The following is a 22067-nucleotide window of genomic DNA, read 5'->3' on the forward strand; positions in this document are numbered from 1 at the left end:
ACAGAACACTGAATCCTAAGGAAGAATGACAACAGCAGTACTATAAAATCACTTCCTGAAAGATGAGAATTCACAAGAAACCCAAATCACCAGAACATTCAAAAACAAAATACATGTTTCACTCCATTCCATGTTACATACGAAACTCCCCTGTGTCATTTAACAGTTGTTTTAGCTATCAAATTTCACTCTGAGGTCAAGTTTGATAGTTACGAAGTAGTGGTATTAAGTCAGAGTAAGTGTGCTTCATCTGAAAGTATATATACAGAATTGCCATTATGCCCTTCACAATGTATTACTAGTTCTTCTCAAGCCAAACAAAATAATATATAACTTACACACCCAAAGCACTATAACAATTTTCTCATTTTTTTTTAAGATGCAATGACTAAATTACACTAACTGGTTACAATGATAAAACATTTCCATATATACCAGCTTTTGGTCAGACTGTGCGTTTTAAAGTTTCTAGGATGGCATATTTGTAAATTCAGTGGCTCCATCTTACTATCATATATCCGGGATTGATGAGGGGTTTCTGTTTGTGCAAAAGTCTTTGTATGTTAAATAATCTTCTATAAAAAGTTCTCCCACTAATCCCACCCTAAAAAAAAGCAATTTCTCTTTAATGTACATATCACATATACACACACACACACACACACCTGTTGCCATGTGGTTTTTTGCAAAACCCACACTGCTTGCTGGGAGTCCAGATATATTTGCTTTCAAATGAAGAGCTATGGTCTGAGCCTTCCCGTTTTACAGTCGCTATATTATCTGGAATGAACAATGGTGGCTCATCCAAAGAAAAACTTTTGCTGCTTCTTCTTTGACGGGGTTGTAGGTTCTTCTCAGGTTTTTTTAATTTCAATTTATCCTCTTCCTTAAAATGTTCCACACCACCTGTGTGCTCAAGCTCTTCCTTCACATGACTATTGGTTCTCACTGCTGGAGCCGGCTGCTGGGGCTTATGGCACTGTTTCTGGCTGGAATGCAACAAATGTCCAGTTTGTGCAGGATGATGAGGTTCTTTTGAGCAACCAGGGTGACCGTGAGGCTTTTCACTCAAAGAATGAGTTAAGGGTTTGGAAATCTGGACTAAATTTTGATCTTGTGATATCTTTCTGAATACAGAATGAGCCTGATTTTTCACAGATTTAACCCCAGAATTGCAACTCTGAATCTTTGAATCCTTATCAACTTGTTTCTTTCTCACTTTGACTGGCCTATGAAAATTTTGCTTAGATTCTGATTCATCAGCATTTCGCTTCACACTTTTGACATTAACTTTAGTTACGTTATGCATTAATTCATGCTTTGCTCCAACAACTTTTTTCCGAGTATCTGTGGCCATGGTTTGCTTAGAATGAATTACAGGTTTCGTATGTTTGGGTTTTATGTTTTTTGACTCTAAGCAAGAAACACTATTTGACTGGCTGTCTCTGTCATCCTGAAGGTTTGCTGTTTCATGAGACTCCATTTTCATACTTTCAACAATATTCAACTGTTTTGAATTTTGGTCAGGTGCATCACAAATAGCATTTTCTAAAATATTACTTTCTGGTTCAAAAGCACTAGTATTAACCACCTCTAAGTTTGACTTATTAAATCTGGTGCCCTCCAACTGCTTATCATTAGACTCTGGGTCTTTACAATAAGCCATTTCCATTTCAATTCTCTGAAGGGAGTTCTCAGCTTTATCAGCAACTTCCACGCTATCTTTCAATTCCAAACTACATTCATTTACTTCATCCACAGAACCAGACAAACTGACAAGGTTCCTTTCTTTCTCATTCGGGTTTGTACAAGCAGCACTGCCAGAGAAAGCGACGGAAGATGTAGGTTCCTCACTGACACTGTCATTTTCGTGGGCTAATTTTATTGTCTCCTTCGATTCTTGTTCAACTTCTCCTTCTACCTTCATTTCTTCAACAACAGTCCCATCCATTTTACTTGAAATGGAATCGTTCCGTTCATGTTCTTCTTTACCTGAAAACTTAAACAATGGGCTAACAGTCTTGGCTTTACACTCCATCAGAGTTTCATTTTTCTTTTCTTCGATACTAACGCAAGTCTCTGAAAGGAGTGGACAGTTTAACTCATGAGATGGCACATTTGCTTCTCCCTGATTATTACATTTCTGCTCAGAGTCTAACCCAGCTTCACCCTTCGTTTCAAGACACGATGGAACTGCTTCTTCGATCTGTCCACCGTGTCGGCTGCCCCTCCTGCTCTCTTTCTGGTGCTCGGGTTTCGGGGACGTACCAATTTCTTCTTTCATCTGACACCTTTCTTGTTGTTTCACCCCTGCTTTAGGGGCAGACACAGTCTTCCCTGATGCCTTTTTTGTGCTATTTAAAGGTGCTGCATTTGTACGCTTGGCAATAGTGCTTTGTCGCAAACTTCTTATTTGTTCTATCATAAGGGAAAAAAATAAATAAATAAAAACTTAGTTATTTTGCCATGTGTTTTTATTTCAATGCAATTTAGAATACATCACTTCTTTATTCTGAGCTATAAAATTTATTTTCCCATTTCAAAGAAAATGTACTGACATCTACTCATGATGATGGTTACATTTTTTATACACTTATCAAAGTTCTATAATTCTGGGGTAGAAAATAACCTGTATAAAATTCAGACTGATATTATACTTTACAATAAGAAATATTTTCATCAAGCTTCTTTTCTATGAAAGTAAGCTGGGGGTAAAATCAATGAGGTTCCTTGATATCACTACCCATCTTAAAGCAAGGCTGTCATACAGTTGTAAACATTAAATACCTTTAAGTATATAAAACCAAACAAATTCAGGTGCCAATAAAATCTGAACTAAACCACCTATCACAAACAGGATCTGTGTGAGTTTCAAAGCACAGCCTCAAAAGAACTCTAATGTCTTTATGAATGTGCTTCCCTTATATCTCCATTTTAGCATTCAAGCTATTCCTTGAATAGCTTGAATATTTTAAGAAATGAAATATACACTAGAGTACTAGACACAGATCCACAAAAAAAGAAGTTATAATTAAAGAGATTTAAACCAAGAAAATGTATCATAAGGGAAAATGCAGAAAGTATGAAAATAATTTAATAAAGCTTCCCACTTGTAACAATGCTCCTAACAAAGAATCCATTAACAGAGACTTTCCTCCTTTCCCTATCTGGATACATCCTCCAAGGGAAAAAGAAACACAAAGTGAAAAGAAATTGGAAAGAAAGCTAAATAATTCACTAAGAAAAAATAATAATAATTCACTAAGTAAAAAAACAACCCACAAACTGAAATACAAAATAAGAAGCTATATCCAAGCCTATGCATATCTAATACCTCTGAATCAACTCTGTATGAAAATTGAACATCACTAATTTTTAAAAAGCCTCCTTCCTTTTTAATGCAAAATGCTACTATGCACCAGTATTTAGAACATTTCCCTAATTTGTCACATATCACTGAACCTGTGAAACTCTCACAGAAGGTGTCACAGGTCCTCCTCGTTTGTCTCTAACACTCCTAGTTGATGTTTGTAGTCGTGACACTCAAAAGTGTCCCCATTTGGACAATAAATTATACGGTCATCCTATCTTAGAGACCCTTTCTAATTCCCCAGGACTCAGCACAATATCTAGTCATCAGGTAAGTACCCAACAACTTCAAAAATTTACTTAGTGGGGGCTTCCCTGGTGGCGCAGGGGTTAAAAATCTGTCTGCCAATGCAGGGGACACAGGTTCAAGCCCTGGTCCAGGAAGATCCCACATGCCGCAGAGCAACTAAGCCCGTGTGCCACAACTACCGAGCCTGTACTCTAGAGCCCACGAGCCACAACTACTGAGCTGGCATGCTGCAACTACTGAAGCCCGCGCTCCTAGAGCCCGTGTTCTGCAACAATACACTGTGATGAGAAGCCCTCACACTGCAATGAAGAGTAGCCCCTGCTCGCCACAACTAGAGAAAGCTCATATGCAGCAACAAAGACCCATGCAGCCAAAAATCAAAAATAAATTATATATAAAAAGGGGGGGCTTCCCTGGTGGTACAGTGGTTGAGAGTCCATCCGCCTGCCGATGCGGCGGACACGGGTTCACACCCCAGTCTGGGAAGATCCCACATGCCGCGGAGCAGCTGGGCCAGTGAGCCATGGCCGCTGAGCCTGCGCATCTGGAGCCTGTGCTCCGCAACAGGAGAGGCCACAACAGTGAGAGGCCCGCGTACCAAAAAAAAAAAAAAAAAAAAAACTTACTTAGTGGATTGTGAACCACTCATGCTCAGATATATAACATTTTAAAATAACTAAAATTTTAATGGTTTGTTATTAATATTTAGATAATTTTTAAAGCTCTGAAGACAGCCTGTAATAATTTATAGCTCAACTATATTTATATGCCCTGAAATAAAATAAATGAAGAATTTTTAACACCCATTATGTAAGTGGTTGATAAATGCACAGCACATTCAACTGTGAAGGTATTCAGATAAAAAATTGTTTTCCAATAGTAACTGATTAACTGACAAAGGATAAAGTAACTCTTTCTCCTCTAACTATAAACTGCCTTAGTTTGAAGCCAGGCGGTATAGGCCAAACATTACCATTATTTGTCTATAATGTTCATTCTGCTCTTTTTGTTTCTCAAAGTCACAAATATATATCAAATAACCGATTTTCTAAAAAACTGAGAAAAAGATGATGAAGTAAAGATATGCATCTGAGCTAATAATCCACTTCTCAAAACCGCACATTAAAGCTATACAAAAGCTATGAATCTAAAAGTAAAGAAAGGACCAATGCCCTAAGAATTTAACAAACCATGCCTGTATAGTGAAGGCACCATTAAAATCCAAAAGAAGGGGTTTCAGAGAGCTTCTGAATGGTGAAATAGAACGCTTCCACATGCCACATTGCTTGCTGGACTGAAGTTTCTTTGTTCTTGACCTCACCCTATGAATCTCTTCATCTGGCTGTTGGTTCCTGTGTTTTAATATCCTCGTAATAAACCACTCATATGAAAGTTTTGGGGACATTGGTTTCTACTGTGACAGTTATTTTCCCTCAGCACGTGACAAATGAGAGTCAACTGTTTTCCAGCTTCCATTCTTGCTATTAATAAGGCACCTTTCAGTGTAACTGCCGTTCATTTTTTTGCCGTGTGGCTGACAGGGTCTTGGTGCTCCGGCCGGGTGTCAGGCCTGTGCCTCTAAGGTGGGAGAGCCAAGTTCAGAACACTGGTCCACCAGAGACCTCCAGGCTCCATGTAATATCAAATGGTGAAAGCTCTCCCAGAGACCTCCATTACAATGCTAAAACCCAGCTCCACTCATCGACCAGCAAGCTACAGTGCTGGACACCCTGTGCCAAACAACTAGCAAGACAGGAACACAACCCCACCCATTAGCAGAGAGGCTGCCTAAAATCATATGAAGTTCACAGACACCCCAAAACACGCCACCAGATGCAGTCCTGCCCAACAGAAAGACAAGATCTAGCCTCATCCACCAGAACACAGGCACGAGTACCCTCCACCAGGAAGCCTACACAACCCACTGAACCAACCTTAGCCACTGGGGGCAGACACCAAAAACAACGGAAACTACGAACCTGCAGCCAGTAAAAACGAGACCCCCAAACACAGTAAGTTAGTCAAAATGAGAAGAGAGAGAAACCCATGGCAGATGAAGGAACAAAGTAAAAACCCACCAGACCAAACAAATGAAGAGGAAATAGGCAGTCTACCTGAAAAAGAATTCAGAGTAATGATAGTAAAGATGATCCAAAATCTTGGAAATAGAATGGAGAAAATACAAGAAAAGTTTGACAAGGAACTAGAAGAACTAAAGAGCAAACAAACAATGATGAACAACACAATAAATGAAATTTAAAATTCTCTAGAAGGAATCAACAGCAGAATAACTGAAGCTGAAGAACGGATAAGTGACCTGGAAGATAAAATAGCGGAAATAACTACTGCAGAGCAAAATAAAGAAAAAAGAATGAAAAGAATTGATGACATTCTCAGAGACCTCTGGGACAACATTAAACGCACCAACATTCAAATTATAGGGGTCCCACAATGAAAAAGAGAAAAAGAAAGGGACTAAGAAAATATTTCAAGCGATTATACTTGAAAACTTCCCTAATGTGGGGAAAGGAAAGAGTCAATCAAGTCCAGGAAGCACAGAGAGTCCCATACAGGATAAACAAGGAGAAACACGCCAAGACACATATTAATGAAATTATCAAAAATTAAACACAAAGAAAAAATATATTAAAAGCAGCAAGGGAAAAACAACAAATAACATACAAGGGACTCCCCATAAGTTTAACACCTGATCTTTCAACCCAAATTCTGAAGGGAGTGGCAGGACATATTTAAAGTGATGAAAGGGAAAAATCTACAACCAAGATTACTCTACCCAGCAAGGATCTCATTCAGATTCGGCGGAGAAATTAAAACCTTTACAGACAAGCAAAACCTAAGAGAATTCAGCACCACCAAACCAGCTATACAACAAATGCTAAGGGAACTTCTCTAGGCAGGAAACACAAGAGAAGGAAAAGACCTACAATAACAAACCCAAAACAATTAAGAAAATGGGAATAGGAACATACATACCGATAATTACCTTAAATGTAAATGGATTAAATGCTCCAACCAAAAGACACAGACTGGCTGAAAGGATACAAAAACAAGACCCAGATAATGCCATCTAAAAGAGACCTACTTCAGACCTAGGGACACATACAGACTGAAAGTGAGGGGATGGAAAAACATATTCCATGCAAATGGAAACCAAGAGAAAGCTGGAGTAGCAATTCTCACGTAACACAAAATAGACTTTAAGATAAAGACTATTACAAGAGATAAAGAAGGACACTACATAATGATCAAGGGATCAATCCAAGAAGAAGACATAACAATTGTAAATATTTATGCACCCAACATAGGAGCACCTCAATACATAAGGCAAATGCTAACAGCCATAAAAGGGGAAATTGACAGTAACACAATCATAGTAGGGGACTTTAACACCCCATTTTCACCAGTGGACAGATCATCCAAAATGAAAATAAATAAGGAAACACAAGCTTTAAATGATACATTAAACAAGGTGGACTTAATTGATGTTTAGAGGACATTCCATCCCAAAATAAAAGAATACACTTTCTTCTCAAGTGCTCATGGAATATTCTCCAGGACAGATCATTTCTTGGTTCACAAATCAAGCATTGGTAAATTTAAGAAAATTGAAATCGTATCAAGTATCTTCTCTGAACACAACACTATGAGACTAGATATCAATTACAGGAATAAATCTGTAAAAAATACAAACACATGGAGGCTAAACAATATACTACTTAATAACCAAGAGATAACTGAAGAAATCAAAGAGGAAATAAAAAATGCCTAGAAACAAATGACAATGAAAACAGGATGACCCAAAACCTATGGGATGCAGCAAAAGCAGTTCTACGAGGGAAGTTAAAAGCAATACAATCCTAGCTCAAGAAACAAGAAACATCTCAAATAAACAACCTAAACCTTACACCTAAAGCAATTAGAGAAAGAAGAACAAAAAAACCACAGAGTTAGGAGAAGGAAAAATATCATAAAGATCAGCAGATCAGAAGAAATGAAGGAAACAATAGCAAAGATCAATAAAACTAAAAGCTGCTTCTTTGAGAAGATAAACAAAATTGATAAACCATTAGCCAGACTCATCAAGAAAAAAAGGGAGAAGACTCAAATCAATAGAATTAGAAATGAAAAAGGAGAGGTAACAACTGACACTGCAGAAATACAAGGATCATGAGAGATTACTACAAGCAGCTATATGCCAATAAAATGGACAACCTGGAGGAAATGGACAAATTCTGAGAAAAGCACAACCATCTGACACTGAACCAGGAAGAAATAGAAAACAGAAACAGACCAATCACAAGCACCGAAATTGAGACTGTGATTAAAAATCTTCCAACAAACAAAAGCCCAGGACCAGATGGTTTCACAGGGGAAGTCTATCAAACATTTAGAGAAGAGCTAACACCTAACCTTCTCAAACTCTTCCAAAATCTAGCAGAGGGAGGAACACTCCCAAACTCATTATGCAAGGCCACCGTCACCCTGATACCAAAACCAGACAAGGATGTCACAGAAAAAAACTACAGACCAATATCACTGATGAACATAGATGAAAAATCCTCAACAAAATACCAGCAAACACAATCCAGCAGCACATTAAAAGGAACAGACACCAGGATCAAGTGGGGTTTATCCCAGGAATGCAAGGATTCTTCAATATACATAAATCAATAATGTGTTACACCATATTAACAAACTGAAGAATAAAAAACATATGATCATCTTAATAGATGCAGAAAGAGCGTTCAACAAAATTCAACACCTATTTATGATTAACACCCTCCAGAATGTAGGCATAGAGGGAACTTACCTCAACATAATAAAGGCCGTATATGACAAACCCACAGCCAACATCGTCCTCAATGGTGAAAAACTGAAACCATTTCCACTAAGATCAGGAACAAGACAAGGTTGCTCACTCTCACCACAATCATTCAACATAGTTTTGGAAGTTTTAGCCACAGCAATCAGAGAAGAAAAAGAAATAAAAGGAATTCAAATGGGAAAAGAAGAAGTAAAGCTGTCACTGTTTGCAGATGACATGATACTATACATAGAGAATCCTAAAGATGCTACCAGAAAACTACTAGAGCTAATCAATGAGTTTGGTAAAGTAGCAGGATTCAAAATTAATGCACAGAAATCTCTTGCATTCCTATACACTAATGATGAAAAATCTGAAAGAGAAATTAAGGAAACACTCCCATTTACCATTGTAACAAAAATAATACAATACCTAGGAATAAAGCTACCTAAAGAGACAAAAGACCTGTATGCAGAAAACTATAAGGCACTGATGAAAGAAATTAAAGATGATAACAAATAGATGGAGAGATATACCATGTTCTTGGAGTGAAGAATCAACATTGTGAAAATGACTCTACTACCCAAAGCAATCTACAGATTCAATGCAATCCCTATCAAACTACCAATGGCATTTTTCACAGAACTAGAACAAAAAATTTCACAGTCTGTATGGAAACACAAAAGACCCCGAATAGCCAAAGCAATCTTGAGAAAGAAAAACAGAGCTGGAGGAATCAGCCTCCCTGACTTCAGACTATACTAAAAAAGCACAGTAATCAAGACAGAATGGTACTGGCACAAAAACAGAAATATAGATCAATGGAATAGGACAGAAAGCCCAGAGATAAACCCCCACACATATGGTCACCTTATCTTTGATAAAGGAAGCAAGAATATACAACAGAGAAAAGACAGCCTCTTCAATAAGTGGTGCTGGGAAAACTGGACAACCACATGTAAAACAATGAAAGTAGAACACTTCCTAACACCACAGACAAAAATAAACTTAAAATGGATTAAAGACCTAAATGTAAGGCCAGAAACTATAAAACTCTTAGAAGAAAACATAGGCAAAACACTATGACATAAATCACAGCAAAATCTTTTTTGACCCACCTCCTAGAGAAATGGAAATAAAAACAAAAATAAACACATGGGACCTAATGAAACTTCAAAGCTTTTGCACAGCAAAGGAAACCATAATAAACAAGATCAAAAGACAACCCTCAGAATGGGAGAAAATATTGGCAAATGAAGAAACTGACAAAGGATTAATCTCCAAAATTCACAAGCAGCTCATGCAGCTCAATACCAAAAAAAAAAAAAAAAAAAACCCAATCCAAAAACGGGCAGAAGACCTAAACAGACATTTCTCCAAAGAAGACATAAAGATTGCCAACAAACACATGAAAGGATGCTCAACATCACTAATCATTAGAGAAATGCAAATCAAAACTTCAATGAGGTATCACCTCACACCAGTCAGAATGGCCATCATCAAAACATCTACAATAAATGCTGGAGAGGGTGTGGAGAAAAGGGAACCCTCTTGCACTGTTGGTGGGAATGTAAATTGGTACAGCCACTATGGAGAACAGTATGCAGGTTCCTTAAAAAACTAAAAATAGAACTATCATACGACCCAGCAATCCCACTACTAAGCATATACCCTGAGAAAACCATAATTCAAAAAGAGCCACGTACCACAATGTTCACTGCAGCACTATTTCCAATAGCCAGGACATGGAAGCAACCTAAGTGTCCATCGACAGATGAACAGATAAAGAAGCTGGAATGTTACTCAGCCATGAAAAGAAACGAAATTGAGTTATCTGTAGTGAGGTGGATGGATCTAGAATTTGTCATACAGACTGAAGTAAGTCAAAAAGAGAAAAACAAATACTGTATGCTAACACATATATATGGAATCTAAAAAGAAAAAAAAAGGAAGAACCTAGATTCAGGACAGGAATAAAGACGCAGATGTAGAGAACGGACTTGAGGATGTGGGGCTGCGTAAGGGTAAGCTGGGAGGAACTGAGAGAGTGGCATGCACATCTATACACTACCAAATGCAACACAGATAGCTAGTGGGAAGCAGCCGCATAGCACAGGGAGATCAGCTTGGTGCTTTGTGACCACCTGGAGGGGTGGGATAGGGAGGGAGGGAGGGAGACGCAAGAGGGAGGAGGTATGGGGACATATGTATATGTATAGCTGATTCACTTTGTTATACAGCAGAAACTAACACACCATTGTAAAGCAATTATATTCCAATAAAGATGTGAAAAATATTTGTTTTAATTTAAAAAGTAAAATAAAGGAAAGAAAGGGCAGGAGAAGAGAAAACACTGATGATTTTGGAAGCCAAACAAAAGATGACCAAGAAGTAACTGATGCAGGACATCCAAAAGAAGATAAACAGTAATCTGGCACTGCTGGCCGAACCAATACGATTTACACCTCAAAAGGCTTAGGAACTGGTGATCCCAGATAACTCTAAAGTAGGCAGGAAGGCAGGCAGTTAAAATGAGGATGAGTGGAAAGCTGTTTAAAAAGCAGTTGGACCCGGAGCTCCCTCTCCCCTACTCCATCCGCTGGGCAAGTGCCCTTCCCAGGTCCTAATCAAAGACTGAGGCTTACTCTTCGGGGAGTGTAAAAACAGAGTTTCTAGACTAAGAAACATCCAGCGTAGATAAGAGCAGCAGCAAAGTACACTGAAATCTCTAAGACTATGTGTATTTGTATATACTGAAAGATGAGATGCCCCCATCAGCTTCCCTCAAGGGCTCCCATGATATGCTAACAATCTAACAAGCCTAAAGTCTAACAACAGGAATTCCTCCAAAAAGTAACACAGCCAGATTACCATACAGTGATGCTCATAGCTGACAAAACGTTAAACATTGAGCAAGCTATCAATGATCAGACATTTAGCAAAGTCTCTTAATGTGAAAGATAGAACCAAAAAAAAAACCAAAAAAAACTAAAAAACCTTTAAAACACCGTAAGCATCTTATGAAAGACAACATAAGATACTGCATGCATGAAACAAGACCAGAATGCTACAAAAAGGACTATTCCCAGAACAAAAAAAGAACATTCAGAATTTGATGAAAAAGTCGAAGGATAAACATGAGAAAATTTCAGCACGTAGAGGAAGAATACAGAGGTGGAAAGATGAAGAAAATGGAAGAGCCAGTCCCCGCCATCTAATACTTGAATAACAGGAGTTCCAGGAAGCAAGAGTTGACAAAATAAAGCGGAAAATAATCAATGAAATAATTCAAGAGATTTTCCCAGAACTGAAAATGGAACATCACTTTCAAATTTCTAAGGAAAAACAATTTCCAACCTTGAATTCTATGTTCAATCAGACCATGATTTCAATGTGAGAACATATTAAATACATTTGCAAACATACAAGGTTTCAAAAATATATATCCATATTCCTTTTTCTCACAAAGTACCAGAAGAGGTATGTCACCAAAATGAAGGAGCTACTTCAAAGCAAAGTAAACAGGAACTGCAACACAGAACACAATCCTCAGAAGAATAGTAAAGAGAGCTCTCTGGACAACAGCCATGCATCTGACTTATATAGAACTAACACAACAGTGCACACGGAAGCAGATCAGAAGGCCCCCAAAGACACTTCCTCAATAAGATGAAAATGACAGAACACCTGATATGGACAAATATCTTTAAGAAAGATTCAGACAACTGGCAGAGTAGTTGGGGTGGAATTACTGATACGTACACTGAAAACTGTGTGTGCGAATGCATAAAACTATAAGCAAATGAACAACAAAATCAATTATTAAATCAGAAAGACAAAAAGTTGTATAGGAAAAGCGACTATAGTTTACTAAGTGGATCATCACTAACAGCACATTGAGTCACAATAACGTAAGTAATTACTACTGATCTTACAAAATTATGTATCAGAAAGATGAGAAAACGTTCTTTTGTGTGATGGGGGAGCAAGAGGAGGAAAGAATGCTACATTCACCCTCCAGAATGGGAAATCAATGAACACGTACATCAGAATAATCAAGTAGTAGCAATATACATGTGTTACTTAAGAGACATGGAAGTAAATACCAAAAAATTAACAAAACCAGATGAAAGCGGTAATAGTAGTTTCCTCTGGGGAAAGGGAAATAAGTAGTAGGACAGCAAGTATTGGAAACTCATAGAACTAGTCAACTCTTTAAATCATGTGAATGTGTAATTTCAATAAAACTTTTAAAAAATCATACCAACAAATTGATACAATCTCAAAACTGATTATCAAAATGCTCAGATTAGCAAACACCAAGAAACTACTATCACTGCTCAGCAACTTTACAACCTATCACATCTGTCCCTACACTTGATTTTCTAGCTAGTCCTCTCTGGAAGGATTACCTTGTGCCATTAAACGAGGTGATTTTCTTGGTGATCTCACTGAATTTTCTTCTACTTTGTCCCTCAAATTCCTGTTAGGTAAAATCAGCTCTTCTTCATCAATGGTATCATTGCCACTTTCTTTTACAACTCCTTCATCCATAATATCGTCAAGACCAACAACTAGAAAGAAAAACAAAAAAACAAAAATTTTTGAAAATATTGGTGATGTTAAGTATTTAAAGGCAGTACAGAAAACACTGTGAAACAGTTTAATGTAATACCAAGTAGTCCTGAAAATCTAGGTCTATTCCTAAAATGTGATAATGCCACTACCAAGCTCCCAGTTCGGTTTTACAAACTTCTACCGTATGAGGCAGCTAGTCAAAGAGGAGATTAGTTGTAATTCTTCTTGATTTGACCTCCACTATCACTCACTGTCACTTATCATTCTCTGTACCTTTGTGAACATCATAAGCAGCTATACCTGGATACTTAATTATCCCAACTGGTTACAGTAGTACAAAAAAGAGTAAATACCCTGAAAAGCTTGTGATTCTAGGTTCATGCTAGAACCAAAAGATTCTAGTTCTAACTGTAATCTATTCCTTGAAGACTTTATGCTACATGTGTGAGAGTAATGGAGATATACTCTTAAGTTGTAGCAAGCACACACACACACACACACACACAGAAATGAAAAACAGAATGTAATTTCCCCTCCCCCAAATGCTAGGGAAAATAGGTGTTTAAATAGAACTATACAATTAAATTACCTTCCCCTAGTCAAAAGAGAGAGTCATTCATTTAACAGCAGGGGAGGGGGCATGGAAAAGGACTGGGGAACACTATTTATATTATCAACAGGCTTATTTCTGTATCTAACAAATGTCACTTAACTAGCTGACATACAGCAATTCTAAATGTGCAGTTGTATGAAATCTTGTAAAAAGAATGTGATTATTTAGATCATACGTCCTGGTTTCAAGTCTCTGCTAAAACATTTAAATAAAACCTGACTAAGTCCCTTAACCTCTCTAGTTTATCTCTTAAATGAGAATAACAATACCTGTCCTACCTACCTCACAGGGCTGTTGTGAGGATCAAGTGAGATGATGTATGAGAACTCACTTTGTAAACTTTAGAGCACTACACAAATGTTAGTTATTATCTTCATCCTAGGGGTTAGAAGGAACCTCAAGAAGTTATCTAGTCCTCATCTTTGTATCCAAGTAGAACTTCATTTAAGAGTTCAACAAGATAGTGGTCTATCCTAAAATTTAAAGAGAACAAAATTCTTTATAAATATACTTTCAAATGGTACAATCTTTTCGAAGAGCAATTTGACAACAAACAGAATCACGGAACTGCTTATATACTTTGACCAATATATTATAAAGTATAGACGAGAGAATAAATTACGAAAAAAAAATTCTGGCTAGAAAACATAGTGTGATCCTTGTTAGTAACAGACAAATGAAATGTTGTATAGGTACATTTAGACAAAAATGATTAGCAGGAAATAGATGAAAATTATAATAGCTATTCTATAAAAGATCTATAAAAGATAAGTATTCTTTTTTCCTATCTTGCACACTTCCTGCTATATGCATGGAATTACTCTCAAAAACAGAGTCCATGCTTTTAATCACTACGCTATAGGCACTAAAAGCTTAGAGAAGAAGAACGTATCTTAGGAAAATTTGTCAGGACTCATTTAAGATATAATTAGGGGAAACAGGTGGGGAGTTCAGTTAGACGGCTACTCCACCATGATGGAATACTTAATGCTGCCACACATTCACACACATTCTCAAAGAATTTTTAACATTAGATTAATAGTTCCACCATGTTCATTTTAAAAAGTGAAAGTTATGCATTATATGCATTACAAGTATGCAGAGATAGAAATGGATGGGGGAAGGCACCACAGTGTTATCAATGACCACCTAGTGGTTAGGTGGGGTAAGGAACTGGGGGTTTTTTAATCACTGTTATACTGTCTCTGTGTTTTCTACAATAAACATGAGTTTTGTATTGTAATCAGGAGAGAAAGTAATAATTCAAAAAACAGTCCAGGAGAAAGGTAATTAAAATCTGATTAACAGTGTTCGCTGGCAGGGAGTAAAAAGGTGTGTTATGAATTTTAGGGCTATATTGCAAAGCAGGATCAACAGGATTTAGCAAAGCCAAATCCAAAGGTCAATTATTAGATTCTGTCTTATTCCACTTGCTGGCAGCAGCTGACACAGCTGACCCCTTGCCCCTTCCTGCATCCCTTCTCCTCACTTCACCTCTGAACATCCCACGCCCCTCCCTCACGAGCTACTTCTGCTCAACACCCTCTACAGAGCTCTTCTTGCAGCTACCACACAGGACAGGACCTGAGGGCTCAGTACTCCCACCTACCCTTTATACGCACTCCGCCCTCCCTAAATGATCTCACCCAGTCAATCTACACTCACGTGACCCCCCGAAGTTACCTTCCCCAGCCCCAAGCTCACGCTGGACCTCTGGAAGAGTGTAATTTGGCCTGTCCACTAGGTTGTCCACCAGGTATCGCAAGGTTAGCAAATAGAAAATAAACACTGACTCCACCCATTCCGCCTCCCCTCAGTAAAACTGTCCTCCTAAGACAGTCCCGGTAATGGAAACTCCATCCACCCAGCTGCTCAATCCTGAAGTCCAGAACTATCCCCAGCTCCTCTCTCCTCATACCCCACATCCAAGCGGTCAGCTCAACCTGCCAGTTCTATCTACAGAACACAGCACCCACCTGATCACCACTGATCACCTCCACAGCTCACATTCTACTCCACGTCACCATCTTCTCCCATCAAAACTACTTTGTCTCCTAGTGTCCCACGTTCCTCTATGGCCACCTCCTACACACACACATGCACACACACACACACACACACACACACACAGTTTATTCTCCACACAGTCATAACTATATTTTAGAGTCTTCTAAAACATACAGTTGTATCCCGTTACCATTCTTCTGACAAGACCCTCCAAACCCTAACGAACACACTTAGATGTATGTTAAAACCCTAGCCAGGGTCTCCAGGGTCCTAAGAAGGGCTTCCCCCACCAAACTCCCTGACTTCTCTCCTACCACTGACTCACTGTGCTCCAGTCACACTGGTCTCCCCGGAACACAGGGAAGCGAAAGGCCATCTCAGGGTTATTTCACTTGACCGTCCTCTCCTGGAGCGCCCTCCTCCCAGACAGCCACACGGCTCACTCTCCCGCTTCCTTCAGGTTTCACTCAAAATCGACCTTCTCACAGAAACCTTTCCTGAGGATCTGATCCAAAACAGCATTCTCTCACCACTGCCTCCTGACCCTTAGCATATTCTATCCTTTAAAATGTGTTCCACTATCCAATGAAACATGTAATTTTCCACTAGAATGTAATCTCTACAATCCAGGGACTTTGTCTCTTATTCACCACTGAAATTCCAGAACCCAGAGTCATAACCTGGTATACAGTGGCTACTCCAGAAACACTTGCTGAATAAAAGAATTAGGGGAAACAAGGGACCTGGAAAATTTAAACTTTGATGATCGAGAGAGAAATGTTTCAATTAACTGAAAGAGAGAAGTTACAAAGAATAAATTTGAAAGTAAGGTAATGACTTAACTTTTTGAATGTTAGTGACATGAAAAAAAAGAGCAGGCAAAAGAAGTATCAAAGTTAACGCACCATCACAAAAGAAGGGTAAGGAGAATTTCAGGGATCGGGAAGGTTAACTGCTAGAGAGAGAACAAAGGAAGGAGAAAAATCCACTAATGTGAAACACAGAAGCAGAGGACCAGATGACAAGAGGTTAAAAAGTGAGGAAGTGGAGAATGACAACGGCAGTTTCTCTTTCATTTAGTTTCGAGAAATTTAAGGGTAAAAGAAAATGAGGACAGTGGCCTGAAGGAAGTTAAAGGGATGAAAGATGATTTTTCTGTGTAAGTAAAAGAAATGGGGGGGGGGGCGGGGAGGGGAGGTGGTAGAGTCCCCTCCACACAAAAGAGGGAGTGAGGGAAGGAGAAGGGAGAGAGAATGGGCAAAGAGGGAAGAGGAGAGTGGGGACGGGGGAGAGAAGAAGCAAGAGACCTGAGCATCTTCCACTGCTGCAAAGAACTCTGGGAGCTGAGGGATGCCTGAGGCCCCGGTATCTTAAAACCTCTTAAGTCAACAACCTACAATTAGAATACTTAAGACTGCACGTGAGATGCTTCTCAGAAGTGAGGTTTCCAAGAATGTCACCTTTTTTCTACTCCTGCAGCTCCTGGCAATATGTTTCCTTCATCTCAAAAAGTCACCCTGACATTAAATCAAGCTCTAACACTGTCTCCAACATTTCCGGAGCTCTCAAGCAGAAGTAGGCCCCCAACAACCAAAGCAACTACTTAACCTAGCTGTGCCTCAAATTCTTCTATAAAATGGAGATCTTGCTAGCAGTCAGAGGGGCGCTGTGATGACTAAATCTGTGTGTGTGAAGGGCTTGGAACACAACCTGGCGCTTAGAAAATGCTGGCTTCTGCTCACAGTCTCCCCCATCATGGACCCCACCATCAACATTTATGTATTCTTTTTCCCTTACTTTCTTCTCTCAACTCCCCCCAGAACAAATCAACCATTAAAAAAAGTACCTGAAATTTCTTTCTTCTAATCCATTTATCTGATGAAAGTAATTCAGAGTACAGAATGAATTATCTCTGGCAAAACCCTCCCAATTAGGTATTTACGTTTTAAATCGTTCAACTTCCACTTAACTTTCCTGGCTTCCACTAAGAAAATGAACAGAAGGAACTGAAGGAGAATCTGTGTTCTTTTCAAAACACTGCTTATTCTCAGGGACCTCCCACATCTGCCCCTCCCACTGCTACAGGCAAACTAAGATTCAGTATTTGACTTCCAGTTTTTAAAAAGTGGCCAGTCCTACTCAACACATCCACTAAAAAGGGAATTTGGGGTTATCAAAAAAAAAAAAAAAAAAAAAGCAACGGCCTGAATTATGCAGGAGGCAAGCGTGATAATGTGGGAAAACACTACGTTTTTCCTCCCTCCCACAAGTCAGAATTAGGTGTCATCCCCATTTTGAAATTCTGCACAAAATCTGTAATCATACTCAAAATCTCCTTGAGCCTGAATTTAGATCACATTAAAATTCCTCCCATCCTCACCTACATATGGCCCTCCTTAAATCTGCTGAGTCAGGCCTACGTGAACTCCTCCTGACACAAATACTACTTTATTCAAATCCAGACTATTTAATTCACATCTATCTTCTTGAAGAGGAGGTAAATGAGATAAAAAGAATAAAACTGAACTACTTAAAGCTAAATTTATTGAATTTCTCAAAACTGGGATTAGTTTACATCACCTTATACCATACAAAAGGGAGAACCATAGTACAGCAGGGACTCTTCACATTTGACATGCCTTAACTCACGCTGGCAGTGCAGAGGCCAAACTCAACCGCTTCTAGGACACTTATCTCCTCTATTATGAAACTTGGCACTAAATGTCAGACTTGAGAAAAAACTAAAGAGCATGATCTCTCTCCAGTGTCACGACAATAAAGGTTAGGTGTGTACTTTACAGGGCCTGGAAGGAGAGTAAGAAGTCAAACAGACACATCCCTGCAACAGAGTCCCCACAGCTTCCGCCTCGAACACCGCAGGAGACCACCACCCAGCCCATCCTCGGCCTCCCTTCAGTGAGCGTTCTTTCCTTTATGGACGATTCATACATCCTTCCAAAAAGAGGCCACGTCAGATACACACCATCAAGTTGTGTTACATACAATTAGTCATTTGTGGTGTTACACAAATGACAAACACAAACACATTTGTATGTGTTACAACTAGTCAAGTTGTGTAAACATACAATTAGTCAAATTAATTTATCATTTTAGATATTATGTTTCTAAGTTGAACAACACAAATAATGTTATCTTTTTTCCCTCTTAAATTTCTTCTTTACAATAAACTTTAAAACACAGGTTTACTGAGTCAAAGAAGGCAAATTTATAGATTTTACCATTTTTAATCTCATCACATGGCTTTCGATAAAGAGTATAAACAATTTACAGTGCAAAATTTTTCACATTAAGTCTCAATTAAGAACTTACTAGCACTTTCAGATTTTTAAAAGAAACACAGTGACGAGAAAAGCCTGACATACATTACACTGCCTTTCTGTATTTCTTTAGCTTTGCCTACTCGCCTACTCGCCTACTCAGGTCTTAAGAAATGTGTTTCTCTCTCAGTAATTTATATGAACTCTTCATGTAATATCTGTGTTACCTACTTGATGCAAGTATTTTCCCTCGCTTACCTTATTTTAGTATTATCTGGTGTCAAGTTTTTTCTTCAGAATGCTGCCTTCAGTTACTTCAACACTATTAAATTATCCATCCTTTCTGCTGAAATATAACACATTCTAAAGTCTTATATTTAAACATGCACAAACATTCCAACTTTTGTCAAACTCAATTCATACTTTGGGAAAAAACTGGTTAGTATTTCACAGAAAGGGGTTTTCTATCAAACAAATCTAAAAGAAAGACACTGGGTGAAACGAAGTTAAAACAGTTTCTTCACTGCAGATCTACAGAGCCTTCAATATGCTAAATAAAGGCATTTTATGAGGGAAAAAAACTGCACATGATGAAACTGTTTCCCAAGTCTTATATTCTCACACACACACCAATAAAACATATACCAAAATGCTAATGATGGTTATTTCAGAAAGGATTTTTCCCTTCTTCTTATTCACACTTCCTAAATCATCTCACATTAAAAATATTTTGTCAAAAAGAATTTTCCCCCAAAATGTGTAATACATGCGTGAATCCCTAGAAAAAGAAGCTGGAAAGGTTTTCCATGCAGAGGGAAGTAGTATCATTGGTGCCACTTTTTAAAGCTTTCCTTTTAAAGTTATACATGCACATTGTTTTAAAGAGCTGTGTCTGGTTCTCAAAAAGACAACCCTCAGAATGGGAGAAAATATTGGCAAATGAAGCAACTGACAAAGGATTAATCTCCAAAATTTACAAGCAGCTCATGCAGCTCAATACCAAAAAAAACAAACAACCCAATCCAAAAATAGGCAGAAGACCTAAACAGACATTTCTCCAAAGAAGACATACAGATTGCCAACAAACACGTGAAAGAACGCTCAACATCACTAATCATTAGAGAAATGCAAATCAAAATTACAGTGAGGTATCACCTCACACCAGACAGAATGGCCATCATCAAAACACCTACAAACAATAAATCCTGGAGAGGGTGTGGAGAAAAGGGAAGCCTCTTGCACTGTTGGTGGGAATGTAAATTGACACAGCCACTATGGAAAACAGTATGGAGGTTCCTTAGAAAACTAAAAATAGAACTACCACACGACCCAGCAATCCCACTACTGGGCATATACCCTGAGAAAAACGTAATTTAAAAAGAGTCACATACCACAATGTTTACTGCAGCTCTATTTACAATAGCCAGGACATGGAAGCAACCTAAGTGTCCATCGACAGATGAATAGATAAAGAAGATGTGGCACATATATACAATGGAATATTATTCAGCCATAAAAAGTAACGAAATTGAGTTATTTATAGTGAGGTGGATGGACCTAGAGTCTGTCATACAGAGTGAAGTAAGTCAGAAAGAGAAAAACAAATACCGTATGCTAACACATATATATATGGAATCTAAAAAAAAAAAAAAATGAAGAACCTAGGGACAGGACAGGAATAAAGACACAGACATAGGGAATGGACTTGAGGACACAGGGAGGGTGAAGGGTAAGCTGGGACAAAGTGAGAGAGTGGCATGGACATATATACACTACCAAATGTAAAATAGCTAGCTAGTGGGAAGCAGCCACACAGCACAGGGAGATCAGCTCCGTGCTTTGTGACCACCTAGAGGGGGATATGGAGGGTGGGAGGGAGACGCAAGAGGGAGGAGATATGGGGATATATGTATACGTATAGCTGATTCACTTTGTTATACAGCAGAAACACAACATTGTAAAGCAATTATACTCCAATAAGGATGTTTAAAAAAAAAGGTAGGTTTCCCTGGTGGCGCAGTGGTTGAGAGTCCGCCTGCCGATGCAGGGGACACGGGTTCGTGCCCTGGTCCAGGAAGACCCCACATGCCGCAGAGCGGCTGGGCCCGTGAGCCATGGCCGCTGAGCCTGCGCGTCCGGAGTCTGTGCTCCACAACGGGAGAGGCCCGCATACCGCCAAAAAAAAAAAAACCGTTTTGTCTGGTTCTATAAAGTTTATTAAGAAAAACATTAATGCTCAGCACACACATCCCCCTCCACTTCCGCCACTGAACCCCAATTACTTCACTGGGAAAATGTAGACATTACCACCCTCGCTGAAAGGTTTCTGTGAAAACTGAATAAACTACTGTAGTTTCCTACACAGTGCATGACATGCAAACCATAAGACTGTAGCCATTATTATATCCTGGCAGATTTTTTTCAAACAATTTTCTATAGCCCTAAGTGCCCTTCATTTGACCCCTTCCCAACTGTCAAAATAATTTTGCTTATTGCCAACATGACTCTATCAGGCTACTGTAAGAGTGAGATGGTAATCATTCCCTAAATTTTTAACATTTTCATTCCATTCTAAAATACCATAAGTTATGTACCTTTAAGGTAATTCCTTAAAAAATATTTGAGCACCTACTATGTGTCACACACTGGCCTAGATTATTCCATATACCAGTGATACAGAATTTGAAGACAAATGACCTGGTTTCATGTATGTGTGTGTATATATATATATATATATATATATATATATATATATATATATATATATAGTAAGGGGTGGCATTTACATAGGCTGAAATATAGTAAAGTTACACAGCAACCAAATGAACAGACTGACCTATTTCAATTCCAATTCAAACTGTAGAAAGAAAACAATGAGTGGCAACTGGGTAAATAACTGAACGCTGGCTGCATATCTAGAAATAATAAAAACTATCCTTAATTGTTTTAGGCAGGATAATATTAGTGTTATTTTTTTTTAAATAAAGACTTCTTATACTTTAGAGATACATGCTGAAATAGTTACAGATAAATGATATGATTCCTGGGCTATGGTTGAAAATAATCTTGGTTGGGGGGAGGTAAGGAGAAGTGGGTGGGGTATAAATGAAAAAAGACCAACTATTAACTGTATGAGTAACAGGTAGA

General features: G+C 38.5%; 1 protein-coding gene across 7 annotated transcripts in view; it reads right to left on the reverse strand.

Annotated features, from left to right (window-relative positions):
- Nucleotides 1-22067, reverse strand: part of PHF3 (PHD finger protein 3) — a 99845-nt gene that overhangs the window by 32951 nt on the left and 44827 nt on the right. For 3 of the 7 annotated variants that reach the window (XM_081250776.1, XM_081250779.1, XM_081250777.1), the window contains 2 exons: nt 12857-13018; nt 666-2418 (listed from right to left, as the gene is read on the reverse strand). In XM_081250776.1, coding sequence (XP_081106902.1) covers nt 666-2418; nt 12857-13018 — 1915 coding nt within the window. Of the gene's footprint in view, nt 1-665; nt 2419-12856; nt 13019-13917; nt 13939-19178; nt 19199-22067 lie in introns of those variants that run through there. The other 4 variants (XM_081250778.1, XM_081250782.1, XM_081250781.1 and 1 more) reach the window with 3 other exon arrangements.

Source organism: Mesoplodon bidens, assembly GCF_964165515.1.
Source record: "Mesoplodon bidens genome assembly, chromosome: 12".
Taxonomy (NCBI): domain Eukaryota; kingdom Metazoa; phylum Chordata; class Mammalia; order Artiodactyla; family Ziphiidae; genus Mesoplodon; species Mesoplodon bidens.